At 49.7% G+C, this 25,400-nt stretch overlaps 1 protein-coding gene across 4 annotated transcripts in view; it reads right to left on the bottom strand.

Annotated features, from left to right (window-relative positions):
* Positions 1 to 1,802: 1,802 nt before the first annotated feature.
* The window catches only part of LOC104138488 (mitogen-activated protein kinase 4), an 86,364-nt gene continuing 62,766 nt past the window's right edge, over positions 1,803 to 25,400 (bottom strand). For all 4 annotated transcript variants that reach the window (XM_068928185.1, XM_068928186.1, XM_068928184.1 and 1 more), the window contains 4 exons: positions 21,240 to 21,384; positions 10,080 to 10,241; positions 7,136 to 7,337; positions 1,803 to 5,257 (listed from right to left, as the gene is read on the bottom strand). In XM_068928185.1, coding sequence (XP_068784286.1) covers positions 4,570 to 5,257; positions 7,136 to 7,337; positions 10,080 to 10,241; positions 21,240 to 21,384 — 1,197 coding nt within the window. In that variant the 3' untranslated portion in view covers positions 1,803 to 4,569. The remainder of the gene's footprint in view (positions 5,258 to 7,135; positions 7,338 to 10,079; positions 10,242 to 21,239; positions 21,385 to 25,400) is intronic.

Genomic DNA, 25,400 nt, shown 5'->3' with positions numbered 1-25,400 from the left:
CATCAGAGCGAATCTCATGCACAGGTGGTTTGTATATGCTTCATTCTGGAGACTGGAGTAGCTCTGTTTAATTACATAATTTTTGTCCCAGATGAGTTACCCCACAACGAGCCCACATATTAATTCACAGAAGCACAAAATATTTCATTATTCTCTTTTGTTGCTGCTCATGGATAACTTTCGCCCTTATCAGAAAGGTGAGCTCATGGCAAAAGGAAAATCCTAAAGAGAGGGTTTACATTGTACTCCAAACATATCCAAGGAATCATCCACGTTTCCTCTCCACGGGCTGGGAGGGTGCCGCACAGCCAAAGCCCAGGCTTGGTTAGCAAGGAGGGGCGCAAGGTCCCTGAACTGCGCCCGCCACCCTGCCTGTACAGAGAATTAGCAAAGTCTAACTCGTAGTCCCGAAGGAGGAGACAGAGTCAGCCTTAGGCTGCGCCTGATGCTGGGAGTGACCCCTCGAAACAAGGAATAAAAAGCAGCATGGCCTGACCGTAGCGGGCTTTCAGCAGGCTCCTTAAACAGTAAGCAGACAGTTCAAATCATATTGCGCAGCACCTTTACCCACATCTACTGGCATCTTCTGGGAGGAATAGTATATGCTGCTTGCACTTCCCTGCTGTATGTGTATGCACACGCATGCTTCACACAACAGTGAAATACTGCAGGAATTAGGGGTGTTTTTAGGTATAGCCTGTCCTGTCAGAAATGTGCTTGGGTGTGTTCTCTCCAAAACTTAACAAAAATTTGTACAGACTTCCTAAAACCCCTGCTGCTTTTCAGTGCACGATTAACCACAGGAACCCCTTCAAATCCTTCTGTTACAGGCTATGCTGCTGCAACACAAGTGCCGGTGGAATAAGCCTTTGTGAGAAAAGGCCGTCTGTTTTAAGACGGATTTTCCTTTTTTTGACAAATAAAATCCTACTCTTTGAATTTAGCAATGTGATTGTTACAAACTAACTCCAACAGCTGCCAGATGGCAGTTCAAAACAACGGGCTGCTCATGGGCTCAGGAACTTGAAGAGACGCTTTGAGATGACGGCGTTCTGCAGGACATTGTACGACTTCAGATTCAATATCTGCCTTTGAAAATATCAAACACCGTATGGTGTATTGGTCCTCTTCAATTCCTCTTACAATCAAAGGAAGAAAAACCATTTCAGACCTGAAAGGAGAGCAGGCGACACTACACGGCTCTTACTGCAAGCATGCGAAAATGTTAGTTGGTGGCATGAAACTGTGCAAATACATGTTTGTACATGCACAGAAGTGACCATTAGCAGTTCAGTCTCCCATAGCTCCCTTGCTAACATGCGTTGACACCATTTTGCGGTTTTACTCTGGGGTTCATAGGAAATACTTGCACAGGACATACTTCCTAGGATGCCCGTAGAATCATATTTAACAACAAGATGATTTTTTTCCATGACTTTAATGGCAAACCTCCGAAGATCTGTTCAGTGCCACTCCGTGGTGTGGTACCAACCGCTGAGTCACAACACAATTAAAAATAAACTGCAGTAAAAATAGTCAGATATTTGTGACTGGGTAAGGAACAGTCATGGGGCCAGTAAGCAAAGCCCTGCCGCGAGCTCCTGGTGTCAGAGGCACCGTTTCTGCCTGTAAAAGCATCTTTAACAGCAGCTGAGCGCCAGCAGCACGCTTGCCACCACGGGCCGGTCCCCCCCGCGCAGTCACCGTCCCCAAGGCCCCGGCCAGGCCGCGGCTGTGAGGGACACGCTCAATACCTGGACGGTTATTTATACAAATAAATAACACGACGAAGCAGAGAAGACTCAGGCCTTACATTTTATTGTTGTAGATGAGAAAACAAAAAAATCGGGCTTGTGATCGGTTGAACGCACCCAGGCAACAACTTAAAGCCACCTCTGTGGGTCCCCCCTTCCCAAGCGGCTGGCGGACGGCAGCGGCGGACCCGCGGCAGCCGCGGCACCTCCCTTCGCTTGCCGGGAAGTTCACAACGCATTTTTACGGTGGGCCCACAAACTCCCGCTCCCCATCCAAACACAAATTTCAAAAGCAAAGCGGATGCTTCCATGGCCGTAATAAATAGAGTCCCGTACGTTTCTGGCGAAGACATTCGAATGAACGTTAACGACCCCCGTGAAATGGCTTCTCGTTTCAGAGGATGTGAAGATTTGTGTCCGCCGAGGAAAATACTGACGTGGTTTGATCAACAGTGATTTCACAGGTCAGCACGCCTTGATGTTTAACGCAACAGTAGCAAATATTTGCTGAGTCAATCAGCAGAGAGTTTGAAAAGTCAGCGCTCACCTTGCCGATCGCATCCTTCAGTCTTCTCTGACTCCATCGTTTCTCCACCGTCTTCCTCCCGCTTGACTCCTCCAGCTGCAGTGTCTGTGCACCCCGCGAGGTGCTGGGCGTTTTCAGCTCCTTCCCCTCTTCCGCGGCTGCCGAGGGTGCCCGGGCGGCTCGTGCGAGCGTTGCCAGCGCTGGCGGCGCCGCGGGAGCGCAGGGAACTGCGGGGGGGCGTCGCGCAGGGCCCGGCCGCATCCCGCTGGCGCGAAGGCGCCGCTCCGCTGCAGATGCACCCGCTTCCGCAGAGTCTGGATCTCTCCCGCCACGAGTAAAAGTGCTGAGCTTTAGTTGAGGTATATAAGTAATCCGTAATGCGCCTTAAATGAACCCTCTGTCTCTCCCTCACGTCCTTTTTCTAAGCCTCCACGGGGGACAGGGGACCCCAGGCTCGCGCGCAACTGGTGCCCCTTCGCTCCATGCTCCAGACACCCTTCCCTCCCCTGCCCTGTCCCGATCCCCCGTAGCCGTCAACCTGGACCCAACCGCACCGAGAACCGCCACGAGGGTTCACGCAGGAAATGCTGCTGTTAGTTATTCATCCAAGTCTCACGTGAGTTTTCTTCACATCTCAGAACATTTAGTAGATTGCTCGTTAAAAGGGTAGAAATAATTCCTATAGGAACAGCAGTTAAATAGGGACCTTTGAGTTACTAGGTACAGTAGTTTCTCTTTTACAAACGAAAGTCATGCCACTGTGCTGGAGAGCACAGTGATGCACTGGCTAGGAGAGTGAAGATTTGCTTTTGTGACACTAACTATTTACACGTTTTCAATTTAAAAAATTGACTAGTTTGATTAAATATAAGTATAGAACGTTTCTTCCATATACAAACTCTTGTTAGCTGATTAATTATTAAGGTGCTCAGAAGTGTGGAGGAAAAGAGAAGTTACAGTAGCTCAATCGTGTTTATATCTATTTACAAAGTTGCGCTGGTTTGCTTGCTGCCACCACTATGTTCAAGGAAGCTGAAAGCAAAGTGTCTGGGAGAAATGTGAACATTTGTCTATGCGTGATCATGGCCAGTTGGGAAATGCACAAGTGTAAAAATCTAATGCCACAGGAACCAAGGAGACCTTCTTCCCCTATGTGTAGGACCTTCTGCGCAAAAGACCACTCGACCAATTTAAGTGACTATTTGAACACAGCTGGAGTTTCCAATACAGTTTTGTTCAGATATTGGCCAAAGAGCACGGATTTCCGCTACGGAAAGGTATGGCAATATTTAGTACATGCAGTGCTCTGTCTGATCAGAGTAATGCGCAAACCATAATAATTTTTTTAGCAGTGGGGGGAAGTGTCATGGAGAAGGTAAGTGACCTCGCTCAGGCTCTATAGCTAGGGGGTGACAGAGGCAGCATCATGCTGTGAACCCCCCTGTTCCTCGCTCCCTGCTCTTGTCTAGTTCATACCGCCAGAATTTGCTGGTCTGCTGGGCAGTTGCCTGAGACAGGATTCACAGTATTAGGTTGTTAAATACATGGTCTTGGGCCTCACAAGTACTAAGAGACTTCAGAACTACCCCTGTACAGCAGAAGGGAAAACTTATGTGCGAGGAACCAAATAAGGAGAATGTGCTGTGCAAAAATTTTATCTTCCAATCAGAAAAAAATCCAAAGCGGCCCATATACGGTAGGTCAAATTCCTTCCCCATTAACATTCTCCTAGAACTATTTTCTGACTCATGGCCAAATTCTGCCTCTAGTTACATTCTCACAAGCTCTCTCCGGGCTGAAGGCAGAACATGGATATGCCTTTGCATTGCTTCTCTCCGTACAGACCGTACTTGGGTGAGTGCCTCAAAGGAGTCCTATGGTTGGTGTGTCTGGAACCTGCATGAAAATGCTGATTAGTGTCCTCATCGTTTTAAGATACTACACAAAAAGAAAGAAAAAGAAGTTGATTTGACTTCTGTTTGTAAACTTATCATGTACTGTCATCTTTCTGTTGTACATTTAAGTTCCAAAGCGGTCCCAGAGATTGCAAGGCAAGATTGTTAAGGCAGTATAAGAAACCCAGTATTTCATTCACACCTCTTGATTCCCTTAAATGTATTTCTAAGGCATCAAAAGGGGCATGCGGTTTGTGCTTGCCTTTTCAGAAAAAGGCATTCAGTAAAAAAAACTGATGCTCAATGACAGACTGAAGCCACTCAGCACAGGGCAATGGCCACACTATCAAAGAGGAACAGCGGGAGAAAGTGGTGCTTCCCACATGCGGGTGCTTCACCATCGTTCCTTCTGGTACACTTCTGTTTGTACGATCTCATTGGGGTGCTCAGCTATGCAGGCTCCGTTGATGTCATTGAGCTTGTTGTCTGGAAGATCCTCAGGTTTTGTGCAAAGTTTCAGTGCCCTGGAGATGAAGACATCCAAGTCAAACTCAGGGTCTGTTTCACTGCCTACTTCCTTGGATTCCTTGTGGAGATGGTGAGGAGAAGACGGCAGGCTCCGTTCTTGAATCTCTGGAAGAGGACTGGGACACTCAAGACCCACCTGCGTGCTCTTCACCCATTGAGCAATCTCCAGAAAGAGATTGGATGGTTCTTCTTCCAGAGATAGCTCAGCTGTGGGTGCTATGGTTGCTCTTTTCCAGTGCGATAAATCTAAAATCAGCTTGGGCTCTGAGTAATGATGGGGCTTATTGTCTCTCCACAGCAATTTGTCCAAGTAGGAAGGTGACCCCACTTTGTAATCACATGATTTCCCACAATCAACATCAAATACCCGGTCCATCGATGAGTGTGATAGCTCCAAGAACCTCTCTGAGCTGCTCTGTGAATATTTTCGTGGATCAACTTGTGCTTCTTCAGCAATGGATTCAGACCCTGCCCGTGGGTCTCGCTGGACCTCATCCATGTCGTGATATTTATCATGTCTCCATTCCAAATCAGAGGAGAGGCTTACTTGATACCTGGGAAAGATATGCTTCTATTAGACAGACAGCTGATGGCTTCATTGTAATTATCAGTGCTCAAACGGATATTCACACTGCTACTGCAACTTTTGCCTTTTGCTAATAAGCCATTTACGTACAGATCGCAAAGTTCTTTAAAACTAATACTCAGTCAAACCACAGCAAATCCTTGTGCAATATTAGAGAACTTTTTCTTGTGTGTTACAAGGCAGGGGTCTGAGCAATTTATCAAGAGAACTTGCCCAAGCTGCGCGGAGGGGACCAGTAATGGGAATAAAAGCCAAAGGACCAAACTGTCTGCTTTATTTAACTGGTTCTCACATTCCCTCCACCTAGGATTAAAATATGATTGGATAATCTTGAAAATCAAATTGTAAGTTGATTATTAAGAGTTGTCCCCAGCCCAGAAACAGCCATCGACAGTATGAGTGCTCCTCATCCACTGCGACAAAAGTAAGAAAAGATTAGTTTAAATCACCACTGAGATTGGACATCACCAGTTTACTGTGATGTCATGGACTGAGAGCATCCCTGAAGTATCACCTAGCTAAGTAACAACTTCTTAAACCGCTCATAACTACCTTGGTTGCGATTACCTGCAACACTCATTCTCAAACACAGTTTTCAAAGTGATTAGGAATTTTCTGGTTCCTAATTCAGCTGCATTTTAAAGACATGTTATCCCAGGTGTTGGGGCTCTATTTTTCAGTAATGAAACGCTCCTGAGGTGTCCCACAACACACAGGCCGAACCATTCCCCACTTCTAAAACACTTGGCTTGTACTGCAAAAGTTACAGCCCTATACCAAATCTCTCCGGCGGGGTGGGAGGACTAACAGTCCAGGTCACTGCTTATTGTGTCACGCCAGGAAATACAGAAACAAAGAGCTGAAAGCGTGGCAAGGTGAGCTTGAGCAACAGATTTGCTGCTTTGGTGACTATAACTGGCAGGAATCGGGGAGATGTGGGGATACACTGAAGAAACGCTGAGAAAAGCTTCCAGGTTTCCTCTTTATTTCATTTATTTGGTTGTTCCCCCACCCTCTACCCTGGTACTTGTTCACTCTGACAGAGAGATTAATAAGAGCGAACGCATGGGATTTCTTTAGATTATTTTTTGAATGCTGGTGAAATTTAGTGGATTAACAAGGTCTAGAGATTTAACTGCTATTCGGAGAGGAACGATGCTGCAGGCTTCCTCAGACAGTCATACTGCTGAGACAGAAGGAGCTCTATAGGAAAGTGAACACAGTTAGTTCTTAGCTACTTATTCTGTCCTAGCCTGCTCTGGTCACTGGGAAGGGCCTAGTAATTAGGATAATAATCTAGGACATAAGAGACTTCAGTCTAGGTCGTTGATCTGCTCTAAACTTCCTGCATGACTTTCAGCAAACCATTTAAAATTCAATACATTCATGGATACTTTTTTCCCCAAGGATCCCAGAACGGTGGCTTCTGGGGCTTATGCCTGACCCCTGAAAGGTACAAGAATTGCAACATTATTCTATAACTGGTATTATATGAACAGGCGACAGAGGGAGAACCATAGCGTCCTTTAGACAGATGCAACTCGACTGAAGACAATATAGTCTGTTAATAAAACCAACAGCAGAGAACTACCCAGTAACTTGAACATGCACAACCAAAAGGCATTCCCTGTGGAAATCAATGACAAAACGTCCACCGACTTCAGCAAGGTGCCAGCTTGGGTGAGATTTACAACACGGCACAAACAAGGAAAACTAGGTGTCCTTTGTGGGTTTAGAGCACGTCTTACTGAACCAAATTAACAACAGGTCAGAGACCTGCCAGTCACGTTTTGCCTATAAACTTCAAGTGAACATACAGTCTGTAGACCAGCCCTGGATACTGTACCTGTCCCAGTTGGACATCTGGCTCTGGTTGGCTTCCATCAGTAAAATATCATCAATCTCATCCTCAATCCGGAACGGATGCTGAGACACTGGTTCATCCTCAGGGCAAGAATACGGACTCATATAAGGATGCTGCAGACCCATCTCAGCCGTTAATCGATCCATAGGGTTAAATGTCAGTATTTTCTCCAGAAAATCAATAGCTGTGAATCACAGAGAAACAAGCTCACTGATTCCTCAAAAGCAATACCAGCTTTCTTTCCAAGAACAGCCTCGTGAATCCCCCATAACACATCTGCTTGAAGAGAGAAAGGAATTAAAGGTCAAGTCCTATGTGCATCTAACACAGGCACGTTCATCCTCACCGCATACGCATCAGTCTTACCCCTGATGAGATCTGTGTGCTTGCACTGGAACAATCCTGCAGCCTACAGCTTTTAGTTCATTTAGCAAAACAGAAGAAATGACAGTCAAGAGCACCGCATCTCCACAGGACGGAGTATACACATTATACTAGGTGCTGTGATCCAGGGCCTCAATCACACCCCACTATTTCCAACAGAGAAAAGGCCTCTCTGTGTATACTTTAGGGTGGCCTGACTTATGCCTTTGTTAGCATTTTGGAACGTGGTGCCTCCAAGTATGGATGAAATTAATGCGGATACTTGCAGTATGGGTGTTGCCAGGATTTGATTCCAGGCTGTCAGATCCATGCGGCAAGCACATTCCATTTCAGATAACTAATTTCACATGTGTATGTGCAACTGAAGTGGAATTAGATTTAAAGAGCAATTTTTAAAAGTCTCTGGCATGACCGACACTATGAAATTGCTTTGTCCATTAATATTTACAGAATTCTGACTCTTTCTGCGATGAGGAGGGAGGAAATTAAGGGCAATTAAAGTGAACAGAATTAAATGCAAACATACAGGATTGTGATTTTCTGAAGATTCCTTTTGCTCAGGTTATGCAAAAAGATCAAATCCTGCTATCAAAGACATACTGCTTTTTCAGATGATTCTTGGTCTACAGACGAGCTCCTTAAAGTTCAGATAATACAAATAGGAATGCGCCTTTCTTCAGCTAGATATTTTTCATTGTACCTTCGGAAATATCCCCATTAAAAATGCAGTGGTATGGATGGGACTGTTTCTTTGTGCTAAAGAAATCTTAGGGACAAAAATCACTCAGCAGAAAAGACGGGCCATACCTATTGCCTCAATGCTTAAATATTAACCAATATCCAATTGTCTCCTACTGGATTATTTCCTTGCTTGGATTAATTAAGTAGGAAGGAATCAATAGTTTCATAAGGTCACTGACTTCAGGCAAGGAGCATGGCGGAACAATATATTACAAGTTCAGGTCACATAGGCAGGAAAATTTCAATGAATTATGTAAGCATTGCAGGTGACCTTTCTTCCCACAGCAATGACAGGGAATAAATCCATTTAGTACTTACTGGAAGCTGACGTAGTCTCTAGATAACCAAGGCTGATGAGTATCACAATTGCTAGGCATCTATAACGGACTCTTTTACAACTAAGAGTTACGCTGGTGAACACAAGTAGGGCTCAGTCTTGACGTGTTACGCGCATCAAAGCAAATTCACCCTTGCGGATCCTGCACGTTCAATGTCAGACTCGCTGGCAGCGGCGTGCCTAGCGCAGGGAGGACACAACATGCACCCCCCGACACACATTTCGGAGCAGAGAGAGGGCAAAGCCCAAATACAGGACTGTGTAAGTAGGTATTCAGGGGCACAGGCTGCCCCACGAGAACATTTCTGATCCAGCGAGCCTCCAGGAGGACTCAGGTGGTAACCAAAGAAACAGAAGTCCGGGTATGCCATCCCGTTTGAGGCCCTGGAAAGAGCTCTGAAGAGTTCGTGTGGTGCACTGGTACACACTGCTCCACTTTGACTCCTAGGTGCGATGCCACCCTGCAATGTGTGACTACCTACAAAGCAGCCAACAGTAAAGTTCAGGTCCAAAAGCCTATGGTTTGCAGCCCTCTCGCAACAACATCGTTCATTTTTTTTAGCTTTAGCCAAAGGAGGGAATTGACTGAAGTGGTGATCAATCGTTCCAGGCCACGACAGCCTGAAGACAAGCGATTCCCCAGCTCCAGTCACACCAGAGTGCTTTGACAAAGGTTTTGCCTCTAGCAACCATCTCACAGAGTTCAGACATTTGTGGAGTAAAAGCATTTATTTTCTTGTAGTATTCAATTTTATTCATCAAAGAAGCACAACAAGAAAATGAACAAGGCTTGAAAATAACTTCTGGGCTGACACCTCACCACTCGAGGAGAGGCATGTGAACACAGCAAAGCGAAGCTGGCTTGGGGGGAATGTGACATGCCTTGGAAAGCGTTCGAGACTTTGAGGTACACTCTTATTTCAGTGTCAGCTACCTACAGTAACAAGGCTACTGAGTTATACCCGCTCTCTTGCAACCCACGCCTCCCAGCAGGAGAAAGAAGAGCACGATCTGGGGTGGGTCGCTGATGGAAGAGTGCGTGTGTGTTCAGTGCTGGACAATGCTCCTTCCCCTTCCTAAAGCCCCAGCCAGTCCCCAGGGTGACCGGCCAATCCAGTGGGGGATTCAGGTACAAAGGGATGAGGGTTGTGGAAGTTGGGGCCAGACAGCTCCTTCCTCCCACAAACCTTCTTCACCTCCTCAGTCCATCTTCTAAGTAGCACCATAACATGTTCCCTCAGGGCCTGCTAAGATCCCTACCTACGAGATGGCCAAGGCCAGTACAGAAATGAAAGTACTATAGGATGCATCTGGCAAGCTGTGCTGCACAGCCTGAGATTTCTCAACTCATAATCACCAGCATTCATGCACTTTTCCTTAGAGAACAATCTCTGTAACCCACTGAGGAAGTAAGTCTGAAAGTAAGGCAGCCAGAGGAAGTCCAACCGCCAAACACTACAGTACCTTCACTGTTCACTTCGGGGAGCAGCTTGCGCAGGGGCTTCCTCACTTCCCAGGTACTGTTGATGAAACTGGGCATCACTTTGAGCAGCTCCTCTTTGTCTTCCTCGTGGATCACAGGGATCGTCTCCAGAATAAGCTGCATCTGTTCCAGCTCATGACCCCCTAAACAAGAAGAAAACAGTGAGCTGGCCCCAGAACTTAGATCAGTGGGGCCGGTGTTATCAGCCACACACCTGCACGACCACCCCTCCGCAATGAATCCTCTGTCACCGCAGTGCCACACCTCAGGAGCAGCAAACACCGGACAAACTGACGTTGGTGGCATGAGGCACTGCTCTTTTTTCCCAAGGACAATTCAGTTGCCACCTTGTTACGAACCAGATGCAATGATGTCTCTGGATCACTTCAGCTCCCTGCCCTTCTGTTCCCATCCCATCTTTTGCTCAAAAGCTCTACTTTAAGGCTGAGCTCTTCAGCACAAGGCTGCCCTTCACCCATGTATGCAAAGCAGGTACCAAGCACTTTAACGCCACGCTGCTGTTGCTCTCTCTCTTGCTACCTCTGCTCAGCTCAACGGGCAGTTCCTCTGTGCGCACAACCGTGCTCAAGCCTGGAAAAGGTACCGGCTCCCTGTCCCACACTCCCTGGCTCTGCCCCCGGCATCGGTTGAGGTTTCTCCTATCGCTGGTCTCCTGCTCTCTGCCTCTCCGTCAGTCTGTCCTCCCTTAATAATCCTGACCCCGCCGGCCAATCTCAGCTCACTCTGACAGTGCAATAGCTCCATTAAGATCCCCAAAGCCTTCAGAAAAGAGGCAGAGAACTTTCTGGCTATTACGACTGCATCTACATAAGAGCTTTTTGCAGTCTTATAAACATCCCCAACCAAACACTGCTCTTAAGGCCGTTATGATGGCAGCAGAGTTGGCAGCATGCCCCTGGCCTTTATCAGCACCGAGAGAAGGTGGCATGACCGCGGACGTGGCGGATCAGGGCAGCTGAGGAGCCTGCCATGCGCTCCAGTCCTCCCTCTCTTCTTTCGGGCCTGCCCGGTTCCATGTGAATATTTGGAAGTGGACAGCTTGGAGTAACTGTGGGAATTAACAGTCAATTTTTGGAGGTCCAGAGAGAGGAGCTGTGACCATAGCTAAGCGTGCTGCACACTGAGCATCATGGCTTCTGGATGCAGAACGGGTCGCACCCTGCACAAGCAGAGCAGCAGGTGAGAGCTCCCTCCCCTGCAACCTCCGATCGCCCCCGTGTCCCCGGGCAGCCCTGGCCTTCTGCCCTTCCGGGAACGCTTGTCTCCGAGTGCTCCTGGGCCTGTAACGTGCACTAAAGAGCACAAAGGGCAGCAGAGGCAGCTCCACCCCCGGCTTCTCGCAGAAACTTGGCAATGCAGTCACAGAGCAAAGGAAATGCAGTTCCCAGTTTCCACCCTGACGTGGACATGTTGAGGAGCCACCAGAGTCTGCCAAAGGGGAACGCAGGAGGAGGAGGGGAAAGGGGCAGGGAAGACAATACGCAGCACCAAAAATCCCATTTCATCTTGGCCAGGTATTCCCCAAACTGGCAGGATAGCATGGTCCCTCTTGCCTTCCCTTGAATGGGGCCGGCACGTTTCGATATGCCATCCCTGCAGCTTCGGGAGGCATCACTTGGATTGCCAGCTCCTAGCTTTGGAAACTGCAGGGAGCTTCTTCCCCTGCTGAACCCCCCACCTGACTGGGCCAAAAGTCACGCCAAAAGCCAGCTGCAGAATCACCCCGCGCTGGCCAGTGGGGCTCTCGGCCAACATCTCTTGCCTTGCTTGGCCTTTTCCAAGGCAAGCAGGACTCCGTGTTTTACTGGATGAGGCTAAATGTGCTCTCTTTTATTTCTCCTACGCAGCAGCATGCAAAATGACATTCCAGGGTGTCACAGCGTCCTCAGGTGAGACGCCTCCATCTGCACATGGGCCTCTATCTAGGTGGTCCCCTGGCAGACCTCCAGCTGTTCGTCATGTCACTGGGATTCCCAGCTGCTCCAAAGTAATGACGATCAGGCCACCCATGAGGACAGGTACACATAATGTGCTATGCCCCCAGTAAAGCCTGATCTCCTCTTTTTAAGGGTACATAGTTGACCTAGATGATTAGCCTTCCTGGTATAATTGACAGGAGTTTATTTTTTTCCTGACAAAAAGTTGATTTATGAAGTCTAAGGTCGGAGCGGAGTCTGGCACGGCTGCACAGCTCAAGCCACACACGTCACAGGCGAAACTGGTGCTTGGGGATCCCGGCTTTATCTCCTGATTTGCACTGCAAGTTCAATCTAGTTGCAGCAAGACCCATAGACTCCTAGTCTGTCAGAACCGCAGCACTTAATTGCTGTAATAAAACTCGGTGAGCTCACAGAGGCTTGGACACACATTACACGACTTTAAAATCTCCTTCAGAGCATCAGCGTAATGTTTTGGCTAAGCTGGCCAACTATTCTAAATGGTTATGAAGCAGAAACCATACCCGACTGAAATCACGGAGCACAACTGCTGATATCTATTAGCGGGACTGTGAAAGGCCACACGCTTAAGCCTGCTGCGAAAAGGGGATACGGCTAATCGCCACGTACCTGCCACAGCCTACGAAGCCTGGGAGGGCCTGCGTTGCTGCGGGCTGCAAGGAGAGGAATGCAGGCTTTAGTCTGCCTCCCAACCGGCTCTTCAAGCAAGCCTAGGGCTGGGCTCATAATCGCAAATGAACCAGCCCAGCTCTAGATTTAATTCAAATCTGGTTCTGCTATTTCTCCACACTGGAGCTTAAACATTGCAATTTCCTAACCATATCCAGCCTAGCTGTTGGGAGCAACTTCAAGGCAGCGATGTCAACAATCCTAGCAATAGTATTGGGAAACTTCTTTTTTTTTTTTTTAAATCCTTTCCACATATTCCTAAACTTCCACCCAGAACTGGCTAGCAGTCAGTGATAAGCGAGAAACAGTAGCGCCAGCAGAGTGGAGCAAAGCCAACAGCCCTAATTAATGAAGGTTAATCCTATTCTTTAGCACAGTATTGAATTTGACCAAGAGCTCTGCTGACAATTTCCAGCTTCTTACGTGTACAAAGAAGCTGCCTGGCACAAATACTGAGTTGTACTATCGATCTTCTGTCCGCCAGAAATGCCGATTATAAATTTTCTGTCCCTAGAGCCGGGACCATCCATTAAGATAGTGAGCTGTCCAGAGCAGACAAACCAACAGGGATTTTCATGCTACCACGTCCCTTGCTGTCTGACTGACAGTTTTCCAGCAGCTTTACTCACAAGCGGCAAAGGGCAAGAGGAACGAACCGCTGCCCCTGGAGCATGCACGGCACAGCACCTCTGCCCAGTCGGCAAGCAGGGCAGAGCGTCCTCATCGGGAGAAATCGCATCAAAACACTGATGTTTTAAATGATTATTGCTGCTAGCAAAGACAAGGTCACTTCTAGCTTGTCACTCTTGTAGTACTGGAGATCAGCTGTGTCTGATGGACTCGCAGGGGCCCCCAACTCTCAGGGAGACACTATAGGGCACCTGCGCCACCCAGCTGAGAGCCTGGCTCACAGACACGTGCCACCAGGCCGGGATCCACAAGCTCACAGTGTTGAACCCTCTAGGGCAGCCTGCAGCAAAGGGGACAACAGCTAGTTATCCCATCCACGTGCTCAGCCTTTCTGGGGGCGCTGGGGTGACGCCTGGCAGGGCTGCAATGCCGTCACCTTCTGAACCCTGCCCCTGCGGATGCAGCTAAGGAACAGGGGAACTGCATGGGTAGACAGGACCGTAGTCAGGTTCTGCCGGCCTCAACGTTGGCCAAGCCCCAACACATCATTGCGGGCTGCGTGCCCTCGGGCACCCCTTCCCCTTCGGTGGCACCTGAAACGATGCTTCGCTCCCCAGCCTGGGGCTCCCTGTGGGCCTGCAGCGAGGGCCACTTTCACCCCAAATGACGATACCCTTAGCTAGGACCTGAGAATGGGCTTAGACATCCCCAAACCAACAGTTACATTAGTGCAGCTGGTCAGCATCACACCACACACACGCAGGACAATCACAAAAGAAGATATTCCGGGTCAGAGCAGTAAGAGAAGCAAAACGCATAGCCCTATTGACACAGCAGAGATCTCTTACTCTTCTGTAAAATGTAGCATTAGGCAGCGTGATACTCTTCTAGGATCAGTCCAGTGGCAAATGAACTCACTTTCCTTTAGAAGAACTAATTTGAGGTCATTTAGAAGTTTGCAAAATGGTGAAACAAAGATGACCAATAGGAAACAAATGCTTTCTTACTCAGGCTAATTCCCAAATTGGGATCAAAATTATAGGGCATTAAAAGTCAAGAAGGCTTGGTGGCTATTCTCCTTTCAGCGCAGTTCCAGCCGCTGACCCCGAAGGCAACGAGCGCAGCACAAAGGCACAATGTTTCGTCACACAGAGACACTGCTAATTGACCTGGAACAGTCTACGGCTCGTAGGAACCCAGTTCTCTCCCCATTATCTTCTATTTGTGTAATTCCTAGGGAGCTGCTGAATGCATTAATTCATGAAAAGAAAAACACGAACTAAAGACAGGATAAATGCAGTGTCATTGTCAGACTAGAGGATTAGAAGCTCAGCTTCGTGCATGTGTTGTTGAAAAGGAAATTCTTCCCCTAGGCTTGCAGGCAAATCTAGGATGAACATTCAAGCCCTGATGAAGACTTCCCCGGCAAGTGAGACACACGTGTCTGACCAATCCCGTGGAAAAAATCACCATACAGCCTTCTGTAACCTTGCAGTGCTCTGCCACGTGCAGCTCTCCACTGGCTGCTCTCCAGAGATCTTCAAGGACAGAAGGCTCTTCTCTTTCTTCTGTTTTCTTTTTCTTCCATGGACGCTGCTTTTGGATATGTCTCCGCAAGCAGAGGGGTGGAAAATCACTGGCGGGAGCTGTAAACTACTTAGTTCTAGTACAGGAGGCAATTGAAAACAGAGAGAGCTCAACAGACTGATTGACTTGCTTCCTCAGCCGCCGAGCATCGCAGGCCCATGCCCCCCGCACTGCAGCGACCGCTGAGATGACTGACAGCAGAGCTCAGGTTTTATAAAACTGTCAAGTTCTCAGGCCTCTGTTTTCCAGGCAGAAACCTCCGTAATTTCCAGCTCTGCAAACTGCGTGGCTCTCTGACCAGGGGGAGGACAGGCTTCTCCTCTCCTCAGTGGGATTCTCCTCTGGTAACCATGCTCCCCCTGAATCCAAAGGCAAATTTCCTATCAGCTCTTGTACGACCTAGTTCTTTCCACAGACCTGAATCCAGACACAATAAAGCAGCAGCCCATACGTATGATCTGCATTTGAGCGCTGCGAAGGGGACTCACAGGAAAGAGTTCAGCGAAGAAAAGAGAAGAATAAGTCTTTGCAAAGCGCAGGTATGCTACAGGGCAAAGGGGAACGCCAGCGCCGGGGGAGAGGACAGCAGTTCAGTGATAGGTTTTCTACCAGAATTACCACTAACGTTAAAGGTAATGTTTAGAAACCTCAGCTGGGATTTCCTAATCTCTTACTCCTTCAGGCACCCCACTGACAGCCAGTGTGCCCATCAAGGGGCGAGGGAGTCGCAGTCCCCCCTCCCCACCTGCAGCTGGACGTTCAGGGCATGTGCTGCTGAGGAGGGGACGGGCAGGGGGACATCCAGCCGGGCAGGGGGACACCCAGCCAGGCAGGAACCGCTGCCCCATTTGGGACTGAGCAATCCTTTCTTCATCTTCAACCTGCCTCCCCAAACCAGCAAATCCACAGTAGAGATACACATATAGAGGAAAAAAGTCCAAGTCCTGGCATATACAGGAGATACAGTGAGACAAGACACAGGAGTGGGATAGGGATGCATTTCTGTTTCCTTTTTTTTTTTCCTCAGTCGTCGTGCTATCTAGTTTTCACCATTTTTGCTAAAAACCTTAAAGTCAAGGACAGACCTGAGGGACCACACTCAGCCCAGAGCCTTCCCCGGAGCCACATTCAATGACACCGTGTCTTATATCGGCTCTGGGGCCCTGGCCTCTATGGGCACCACACCGCTCGGCTCGGTGATGAAATCACACGGTCCTCCTCTCGCTCACAGGAGGGAGCCAACCCCTTCACAAACGTGGTTGTATCAGCAAAGTGCTAAAGTACCCGGCGCATCCCTGACTGCTTCCCGGCTGCCTCGCTGGGTGGAGCAGCACGGCCTCGGCCGGACCCCAGACAGCTCTGCCTTTCTCTTAAATATCGAATGCGCTGGCTGAATTTGCTGAGAACGTGTAAACCTGTTTCCTCCTCAGAGCCCAGATGCTCCTGCCCACCAGGACTGCGAAAGAGAGCAAAGCGGGGAGCGTGTGACTCCCGAGGGGCAGCTAGAGGGGTGAGAGCCTCTGCCAGCATTGAGTCCCCAGCAAACTGGGACCAGGACAAGAACAGCCGAGTTGTCACCAGCTGCGAGTGTGTCCCAGGCAGGGAGGGCGGCGTGGCCTGCTGGAGCTGGGACTCAGCAGTAGGGCTGACATTCGTGGACCTGCTGCTGCCCTCGGCCAGCATGTGGCCTCTCCTGGTAAGGGGAGGACAGCGGCCTTCAGAGGGCGCCTCCTGGTCGTTTCCTTTTATCATACGCATAAACCCACTGCGGGCTTTGGGGCCTCATGCACTCGCACTAGCTGTTTGGCTGTGAACTCTGTGCTGAAGACAGCAAAACCATGACGGCGGGGACTTACTTGGCTCTGCTGACGCTACAAATTACCCAATCCCGTCTTTTGAGCAGTGCTAGTATCATCCCAAGCCTTTGGCGTGTCCATCCTCTCCTCAGGCATTGGCTTTCTTGCTGGCTTTCGTACACATGGAAACACTCACGCAGGTCCTACCATCTGCTGGGCACTGACTGGACTTGTATGATAACCGGATGACAGAGGGGAACGACAGTTATTTCCCAGTGCTGCTGTGGCAGGTGATCATCTGGGATGTTTTGCCATTTTTAACCACGTTGAGCAACTGATTTTTAACTCTTCATCTCTTTAGACACCAGGACTATGTCTGTTCCAGTAAGGAAGAGAGCCCATGGCCGAGGCACTGTGCGAGAGAAGGGCAGCTGGTCTGCGCCAAGACAGTGCAAGAGGTAATCACACAACATGGATATATTGGCCACTGCTGGGGCTCACATGCAGCTCTTCTTTATTTACTGGTATAGAAGTAGGCCAGAGAAACTGGGCACAAGACCAAGAGCTTCCAGTAAAGACTCTATAGACCATTCTTAAAGAAATCCAAAAGGAATGTGTGGTTTTGAAGTTCCAGTTTTGATCTCTACTCATTAACTAAGTATCCTGCCATCATCTGGGGGCTTATTAAGCAACTGCAAACTAATGAAAAGCAGAGAAACAACGATGCTTGCAGCACTTGTCTAGCTGAACTTAATTTGTGACTTGCCAAATCCTCTCTCTGGAGCGTTTATCTGCTGTGGGCTCTCATAAAGCAATCTGCAAAGCAGTTTCAGTATTCCTGCTTTGTGGCACAGACTGTCTGAACATTTTGAAACTTGTCTAGGCAGCAGGGATGGGATTGATCTTATTTAATTGCAATGTAGCAATGTGCAATACTGACGTCCACTTTTGAGATAGTTGTCTGGGTCCTCTTTATGAGCAGTGATGAAAAATAAGTATTTTTAACATACGATCAATCTCATCTGACGGCAGACACCTAAAAGAGGCCAGATGAATTGCATCCTGGAATTGCCTTCGTCTCTGCCTTGACCATAAAGGGACCTTTAGGGACTGGGTCAGCTATCTACGAGGTAGAAATCTGATATGAGGCAATGTAACTTCTACTCCAGGTGTCCATAAGCATAAGCTGGCACTAAGACAGAGGTTAAGCAGAGTGTGGCAAAAGCATGATAATGATGACTACTTGGGTGCTATAATGAGGATGGCCAGAGAAGGACCTACACAAATAAGTCTTGTTTTCTGTTTGACATGAGGAACTGTATCTGAAAACAGAGATTAACTTAGAGTCCAGACAGACAGATTTCCCTGCAGTTTCAGCTACATACAGTAACGGCACCCAGCTTAATACCAGCTGTCATGTTACTCTGGTCCAGCGCAGGAGCTGCAAGTCTGAGGACAGACTGGATCTCAAAGGATGGAGGCTGTACCTGCATTAGCCCATGGTGAGGACCAGCGGGAGCAGATCTGCAGAGCAACACGGTCGTGCGGCAGCCCTGACGCCCGCATCGTGCACGTCGGGGTTGGGCCTCCTGGCTTGTTTTGCTCAGGGCTCGTTCCAGGCTGGTGCCACGAAGGCCCGTCAGTGGCTGACGTGCGTTAGGTCTGCCCTGGAAATGCAGCTCGCTGGCAGCTGGCAGGAATCTTGTTCAAGGGCTTGGAGACTGTTGCGTGGTGAAAACCAAGGCTCAGTAAGTGGAGACAGTTGGGAGATCTGCTCCTTAGAAGGACACTCTGACCCAAACGGAGACACTAATGCAGACTCCTCCAGTGAGACTAGGAAATAACTGCATGTGCAAGGAAAAGCGGGACATCCCCACGCTCCCCTCCCGTGAGTGGGGCGTACCCAGGGACGTGCTGGCCATCCCCAACGAGAACCCCGCACCTGCCTGCAGGATCTGGCCCTGGCACAGCCTCTGCTCTGCGCATCGTCTGCAGAAGAGACAGAGACCGATCGAGTCTCCCGAGGGAGACTTAAGTGTGCTTTAAGGCAGAGCGGCTCCGCACAAGCGCAGCGGCGGACGGAGGCTCCTTGGGGACTGAGCTTGCCCCATGTTCAGCCTCGTGTCTCCCTCCCACCAGCGCCCACGAGCTTCGCCCGTCCTCCCCGAGCCCCTCGGGCCAGGCTCAGACTGCTTTCATTGCAGCTCGGCGCGGCTCCCTGTTTCATTAGTTTTACCTCCTTGTTTTCTCTCCCCAAGATCTGAGAGCAGGGAGCTGCTGAACAACACTGAGATTTGCCTTCCCTGAGGCTTTAGCAGCTAAATAAATAAAGTGGAGAAAAGTGATGCTGCTGGAACGGCAATTACTCGGAGCTGCTACACCTTGACACGACAGTAAAGCGGAGCCGACACCGTGGCTGCAATATGTCCCAAGGAGGCGGCAGAGGCAGCCCAGGGCTGAGGCATAATTTGCAGCGCAGGGACTAGAAAATTTCTGAGAGGGGAGACTGAAGCCAAGGGGAAGGAAGGAGAGGGATGCAGGCTGCAGAGCATTTCCAATGATCTCCTCTAATTGATACTGTCTAATTTTCAGCCTTCACAAAAGGGATGCGGAAGCTGAAAGCTGAGCGCGCAGAGACTGACAGAGCAGCTGCAATCACGCATCGGCTGCAGGGCGCTGCAGCGCACTGAAATATTTCTGAAGAAAGTGTTCTTCTCTATTATTAATGGAACTAATTATTTATTTACAAAACTCTGCGAACAGCTGCTTATGAAACGTGTTAGATCTTGTCATTCAAAATACTAATAGGCAACGGTAACGGTAACAAAGCAGCAGCATCGCTGCATACATTGGGGAGGAAGCTAGCTCTTTGATAGCCAGATAGCGCCTGCTTTATCCCTGAATAAACGACTCCACGTCCCAGCTTGATACAAAGCTAAGAACCACACCTTTGCTCCCTACAGTGGCCTTTTTGGAAACGTACTGAATAAAGATTTGCTTTTCAAGAGCATCAGAATTTAGCTCCAAACGCCGTGCTGATACATCATACGCTCCTTACTGATGCTTTTTGTCTTTTCCTTGCAGTGCACTGTTACAATGTTAGTACTCGCTTATATGGGAATCCTCTAACTTGCCAAATTTGCACATGGCTAGGGTCAAAGCTGGGAAGGACAGCGAAAATCCCGGCTGCAAGATCAGTGGCACATCCACACCCACGCGTTGTTCAGGAACACGGGTGCAGTTTCAGGACGCTTCCAGAAACCCGGCCCCGGAAGAGGAGCCGTCAACTATGCAACGATGCCGTTCTTCCTCTTAATTCCCGCCATACATAAAATACCTGGCCTCAGGATCTGGAGATAATGCCATAAAAGTTAATTAAGTTACATTAATGTGATTGAAGAATTAGACCTAGAAACTAATATGGACAAGTCAAGATAGCAGTAAAGGCACAATGTTTTAGGGTACATGCTTATCTCTACAGCCTGGGAATGGCTCACGGCAAATAGGCTTAAGCATGTATATAGGTCTCGGTGGAATATATTTGATTTTACAGGAGGCTTTGACACTAATTCATTTTTTACTATGGATTTCACAACCATCACTGAGAAAGTGCAGGGCGATGAGTGCTGTAGTCGAGCTCTTCGCACCAAGCAGCTCATAGCGAGCGCCTTATCGCTCCCAACGTGAACCTGTTCTGGCTGCAACTGTGCAGTGGCATCAAAATGCTCTCCCGCAAAAAAAAGACGTATCTTCAAGATACCAGTCAGTTTAAATCCACTGCATAAAGTACAGACCTCTTAGCATAGGACCACATCATCCTGTGTCCTTATACTCCATCCTCTCATACTCCTTTAGGCATCTCTTCTCCTAACAAGAAGCTTCTGTTTTTTTGCTGAAAACCCAGTAAGAGAAAAGATTTTGTTGTGTCATCAGAATTGCTCTTTTATCCGTTTTGGCTTGTGTTTTCAGCCAAACACTGCTCCTGACCTGCTCGAGCGGTCGCAGCACCTTGCACAATATGACACCGACCCCAGCGGGTCTCGCAAAGCATTTCTGCCGTGGCGTGCTCGGTGGGGAGGGCAGAGACCTGGGGGCACTGCCGAGCGGCGTCATTTCCAGAGAGCGTGGTCACATCCACGTCACCGCGCGTGGCTCCGACGTCGGCAAATTCAGCCGAGGATGAAGACAGCAACGACGCTCTGGCCCCGAGGACCTGCCTGCGTGAGGGAAGTCTGCACCAAAACAGCTGCACCAAGGAGTGCTCCAACACCAGAATTTATGCAAGTGGTTTGCTCTGGAAACCACTGGTCTGGTATGCCTAATAACCAGACAGAGGAGACTGTAGTGCTGCCAGAGGTGGTGCCTTGGAGGGCCAAGAGAGGGGAACTCACTCTGCCGTGCCATCCGCCTTACCCTTCGCAGGCCTGTGGATTGGGTAGCAAGGAGGGCAGGAAGGAGAAAAAAATCATTAGAAACGTACCGGCGAAGAGCATCCTTCCCGTGAGCATCTCGGCCAGAATGCAGCCGGCCGCCCACATGTCGATGGCTTTGGTGTAGTTGTTCGGCGAGAGGAGGAGGCGAGGGGAGCGATACCACTTTGTTACTAAGCCTTCGGAGAGGTAACCCTGAAAGAGTAGAAACAGAGACATCGATCACTTTGCAAGACAGTTCTTCCATCCCTGCCCTAAGCTGCTGAATCTCTTGCGGAGGGGATGCGTTTAGCACACACAATCCTCAGCGTGGAGAGCTCTTGTTTTAACCTAGGAAGAGGCCAGAAGCAGATTTCTCTACTTACTTACACATTTCCTCGGTTGGCAAGCGTCGCGTAAAGCAGACGCCCCAGCAGGTCAAAGCAGGATCGCTCTTGCCCTCGCTCGGCCAGACAGCAAAGGGCGCTCGCTGCAACGCTGCGCGGGTCCTGGCAGCGCCCGCTCGCGGCGGGGGCCCCGGCACCTCCTTCCTCACCCGCCTCGGCAGCACCCCTTGCTCCGAAATTCCCCCCTGACCGCCGCCGCGGCCCCGCTGGAAATACCCTCTAAATTACACTAATCCAAACCGTAGCCCAGAAAACTTATCCGCTGTTTATCCCCATAACGCTGAGGCATCTTCCGCAAAGGGCAGGTGGCTTTAATAGCGCCTATCTGTGTATCGTACATGCGAAAAAGCAATTTCAGTTTACTGTTAGAGGACTAAAAGGCATTATATAAATCTCAGTTCAATCAGCTGAGACGTTTTCAGTTGAGCACGTTCTCGAGGACTTTGCCAGAACTGGGCCCTAGCTATAACGCGCCAGCGCAGGAAGGACAACGCTCCAGTGTCGCGAGCGTAAGCACAACGCTCGCGCTTCCAGCCTTTACCAGTCCGCAACGTTGTGCTCGTTCTGCCGGTAGTTAATGCAGCACCCGCAGTCCCTCTGTAGTTAACTAAGCTGCCTGCAACAGCGAGGTATACAGCAAGCAACGTGAAATCCTGAGCGAGCTGAATTCCAAGCCTGAAAAGGACAAAATATAGCACTGCCGCCGAAACTGATTTTTCAAACAGCATAACCTCACTGGGGAGCCCGTATGAAGAGAAGCCGCCCTGAGCAATGTATAGGACCCAGCTGAAATGATTAACGTCCAGCAGCAGCGCCGTGATAGCAAACACAGGTAGCCAGGCTCAGCGTCGGGACGGCAGGACGAAAGCTACGAAGTCCGTGACAATAATGCTTAATCTCACAAAAGGGAACTACGTATCAATGAGAAACGTTGTTAAAAATCAATGCGAAGGGGCAGCCAAAAGGGCAGCGTGCCTGCAAGCCTCCCGCTGCCTATTCAGAGGCGCAGCACTAAAAGCCCAGAGCAAAGCCGTACCATCTATCAAAAAAAGTCTTCAGAAGAAAGCAGAAAGCTGGCACAGTTAAAGAGCAGGATAGAGGAAGCTATTAGAAACGAGCCCTCCTTTAAAAAGTTAATGTTGCTTCCAAACAAAGGGGAAAAACCACGAGCAATCGGGCAGGCTCCGTGTAAAAACCCAACGAGCAGGGGGAGGCCGATGCCCCAAACGCACAAAAACTAACGAAACGCCCTTTTTCAACCGCAGCAGAGGCAGGAAGCCTGGCGGGGGGCGCGCAGGGCTCCTGAGCGGCCCGAGCGCAGCGCAAGCGCGCAGGAGGCGACGGCGCTGCCGAAAAGGGACGCTGCCGGGGACGTCGCGGGGCTGCCGCGGCAAGCCACCCTCTTCGGGGCGACGCTCAGGAGCATCCCCTTGCACGTTGGGCAACCACTCGCCTGCAGCAAAGCGCCGGACCAGGCAATCCGCCCCTGAGGTTTCTCAAGGAAAAATGCCGGGCCGGTTGCTGTGCCGTGCAAGCCGCTGCTTAAAAACGGGACTCGAAATGAGAGAAAGAGAAGATAGCGAAGCTGCCCTGCTCTTCCTTGCCTGCACGTAATCGTACGGGCACAGAGACATGCCAGCTCTGCAAGCAACACGAAGCACGGAGGTCCATGCTCCCTGTAATTCAGCGTTACTTATTAGGGGTTCATTTTGCGCACATATGCATTGCGTGCATATCATCACGTTAAAAGCATACGCGAGACTGCAGTCCCACATAACGCCGAAGCTGTTAAGCAGCTGACGCTTCCTAATTCACTGAGCTACAAGAAATGCTGAAAACTCTCTAGCGGCGCTGCATCGCATTCGAACCGACCCAAGGAAGGACCCTGAGGTTTCAGCGTTCGCTGAAACGGAGGTGCTCTTACCGGCGGTGGTAACACAGAAAATGGTTAGTCCGATCCCTTCAACCTGCACTAGGACATAACGGTTTGTTTGCCCACCAGGACAGCACTTGTCCGGGTGGGCAAACATCTCAACATCTCAACATCTCAGGACTTGCTTCCACGGGACGCCCAGGCTGCTGAGAGCAGCACCTTCTCTGGCCCGCAGTGCTCCGGCTCCTGGAGTCACTTAGGAGATTTAATAAAAACGTCTGTGGCCTGCTATAAGTTGGTTCCCCAGGTTTTGCTCAAGCACTTAAGTAAGTTTTTCAAAAGGGTCAAGCGCTCAGTAACACCCACCGAAATCAAGGAGACGCGTTCAATCCCATTAATAACACTGAAAGACAGCGCAGTCCCTTAGACTGGCTCTAGCTCACCGCGTTGAAGATCGTCTCTCTTGCAGTCTATCAGCATCTTCCAGGTTCCTTAATTTATTCCAGCCTTGTGCACGCTCACCCTACAATAAATTACCAACTGCGTTCTGCGGATCCCGCCCCAAAGATAATTTCGTCATTCCTCCTCGTTGTGCAGACAGGAGCTCCCCGGCACCAGGCTGCTCTGCTCCCTGGCCAAGCTCCGGACTGGGCGCCGCACCGTGTTCAAACACGAAAGGTTATTTCATCAGCATAATGTCGGGATATTCATCTGTGGCCTTCCAGATATTAAATACGCACTAACATATCTTGATGCAGATTGAAACACGCTAGACAAGTCCAAATAAAACGAGATGATAAAACTGAATCACCTTGTACTGCCATGAAACATTCGGAGAGCATCCAAATGTAATGAGAAGGTGAAAATGGTTCGTATAAATCCTTAGTCAAAAAGCTCCATCCTAACGGATGTCGTTCCACGAGCCGTTTCCCGCTGCAATATAACTGCATTTTGCCGTGCAGAATTCTCCCATCCAAAATGATTCAACTAGATCTGTTCTTTCAATCCTTACTCCTTGTAATCCCGTTACAAGGCCAAGATGCTCCCGTGACCGTTCACCCTCCGAATTTCCAGCACTCCAGTCAGCCTCTACAAGCAGCGAGCCCCGGCGGCTGGGAACGGGTCGCCCCCCAAGCTCGCTCCTCCCGAAGCATGGGATGCATTTCCTTGCTGCTTGGAGCCGCTGCTATTGCTACGGGAGCCCGTCGCCGGCCAGAGCCGCCTGGCTGACTCCACAGCACCCAATGTAAGGGTGCAGTTGCGGAGACGAAACGAGCAAGCGAGCTGTGTTAGCGAGCTCCCGGCTCGGGGAAGCTGCTCCCCAAGGACGGTGGGGATCGCGGTCCAGGACGGTCGGTGCCAAGAAGGGCCGGGGAGTTGGGAGCGCCCCTCACTCCTGCTCTGGAGGAAACGGCGAAGACTATTCTGAAGGCAGTTGTGAAGATAACATAATTATTGCCTTGTTCAAGCAGCGAGCTGTGAGGCTCAAGCGTGGCAAAAAGCAAGAGGTCCACAGTAAACACCACTGCCCCGTGGCAGCGAGCCGGCAACGCGAGCCGGCTCCAGATGAAGCCGGTCGGAGACAGGTCTGGGAAACGCAACTACTGCAAAACTTGTGGCCAATAATGGCAGCCCGTTGTTACCTCCTGGCCACGGGGTGACTGCGATGCTGCTGAGCAGAGGGAACCTTGCCGCCGCCGCCACGCAAGGCACCTCGCAGCTTTGCAAAGCTTGCAACGCCCAGCACCTCGTGAGAGCAATTCGGCTCTTGAAAATTTTCTCCTGAGCTGCACTCGGCATAACGTAATACAGGGACGAAACCATTTGCCTGCGAACACCGAGTGTGCTGCCCCGAGGCCAGGGAAGGAAATTGGTAATTGAGTCTCACTCTAGGGCTGTTCTCCCCAGTCCATCACTGATTCATTAAGGGTTTGTCTACGCAGCCAATTAAT

Source organism: Struthio camelus, chromosome Z (assembly GCF_040807025.1).
Source record: "Struthio camelus isolate bStrCam1 chromosome Z, bStrCam1.hap1, whole genome shotgun sequence".
Classification (NCBI taxonomy): domain Eukaryota; kingdom Metazoa; phylum Chordata; class Aves; order Struthioniformes; family Struthionidae; genus Struthio; species Struthio camelus.
This window is presented reverse-complemented; position numbering and strand designations above follow the sequence as displayed.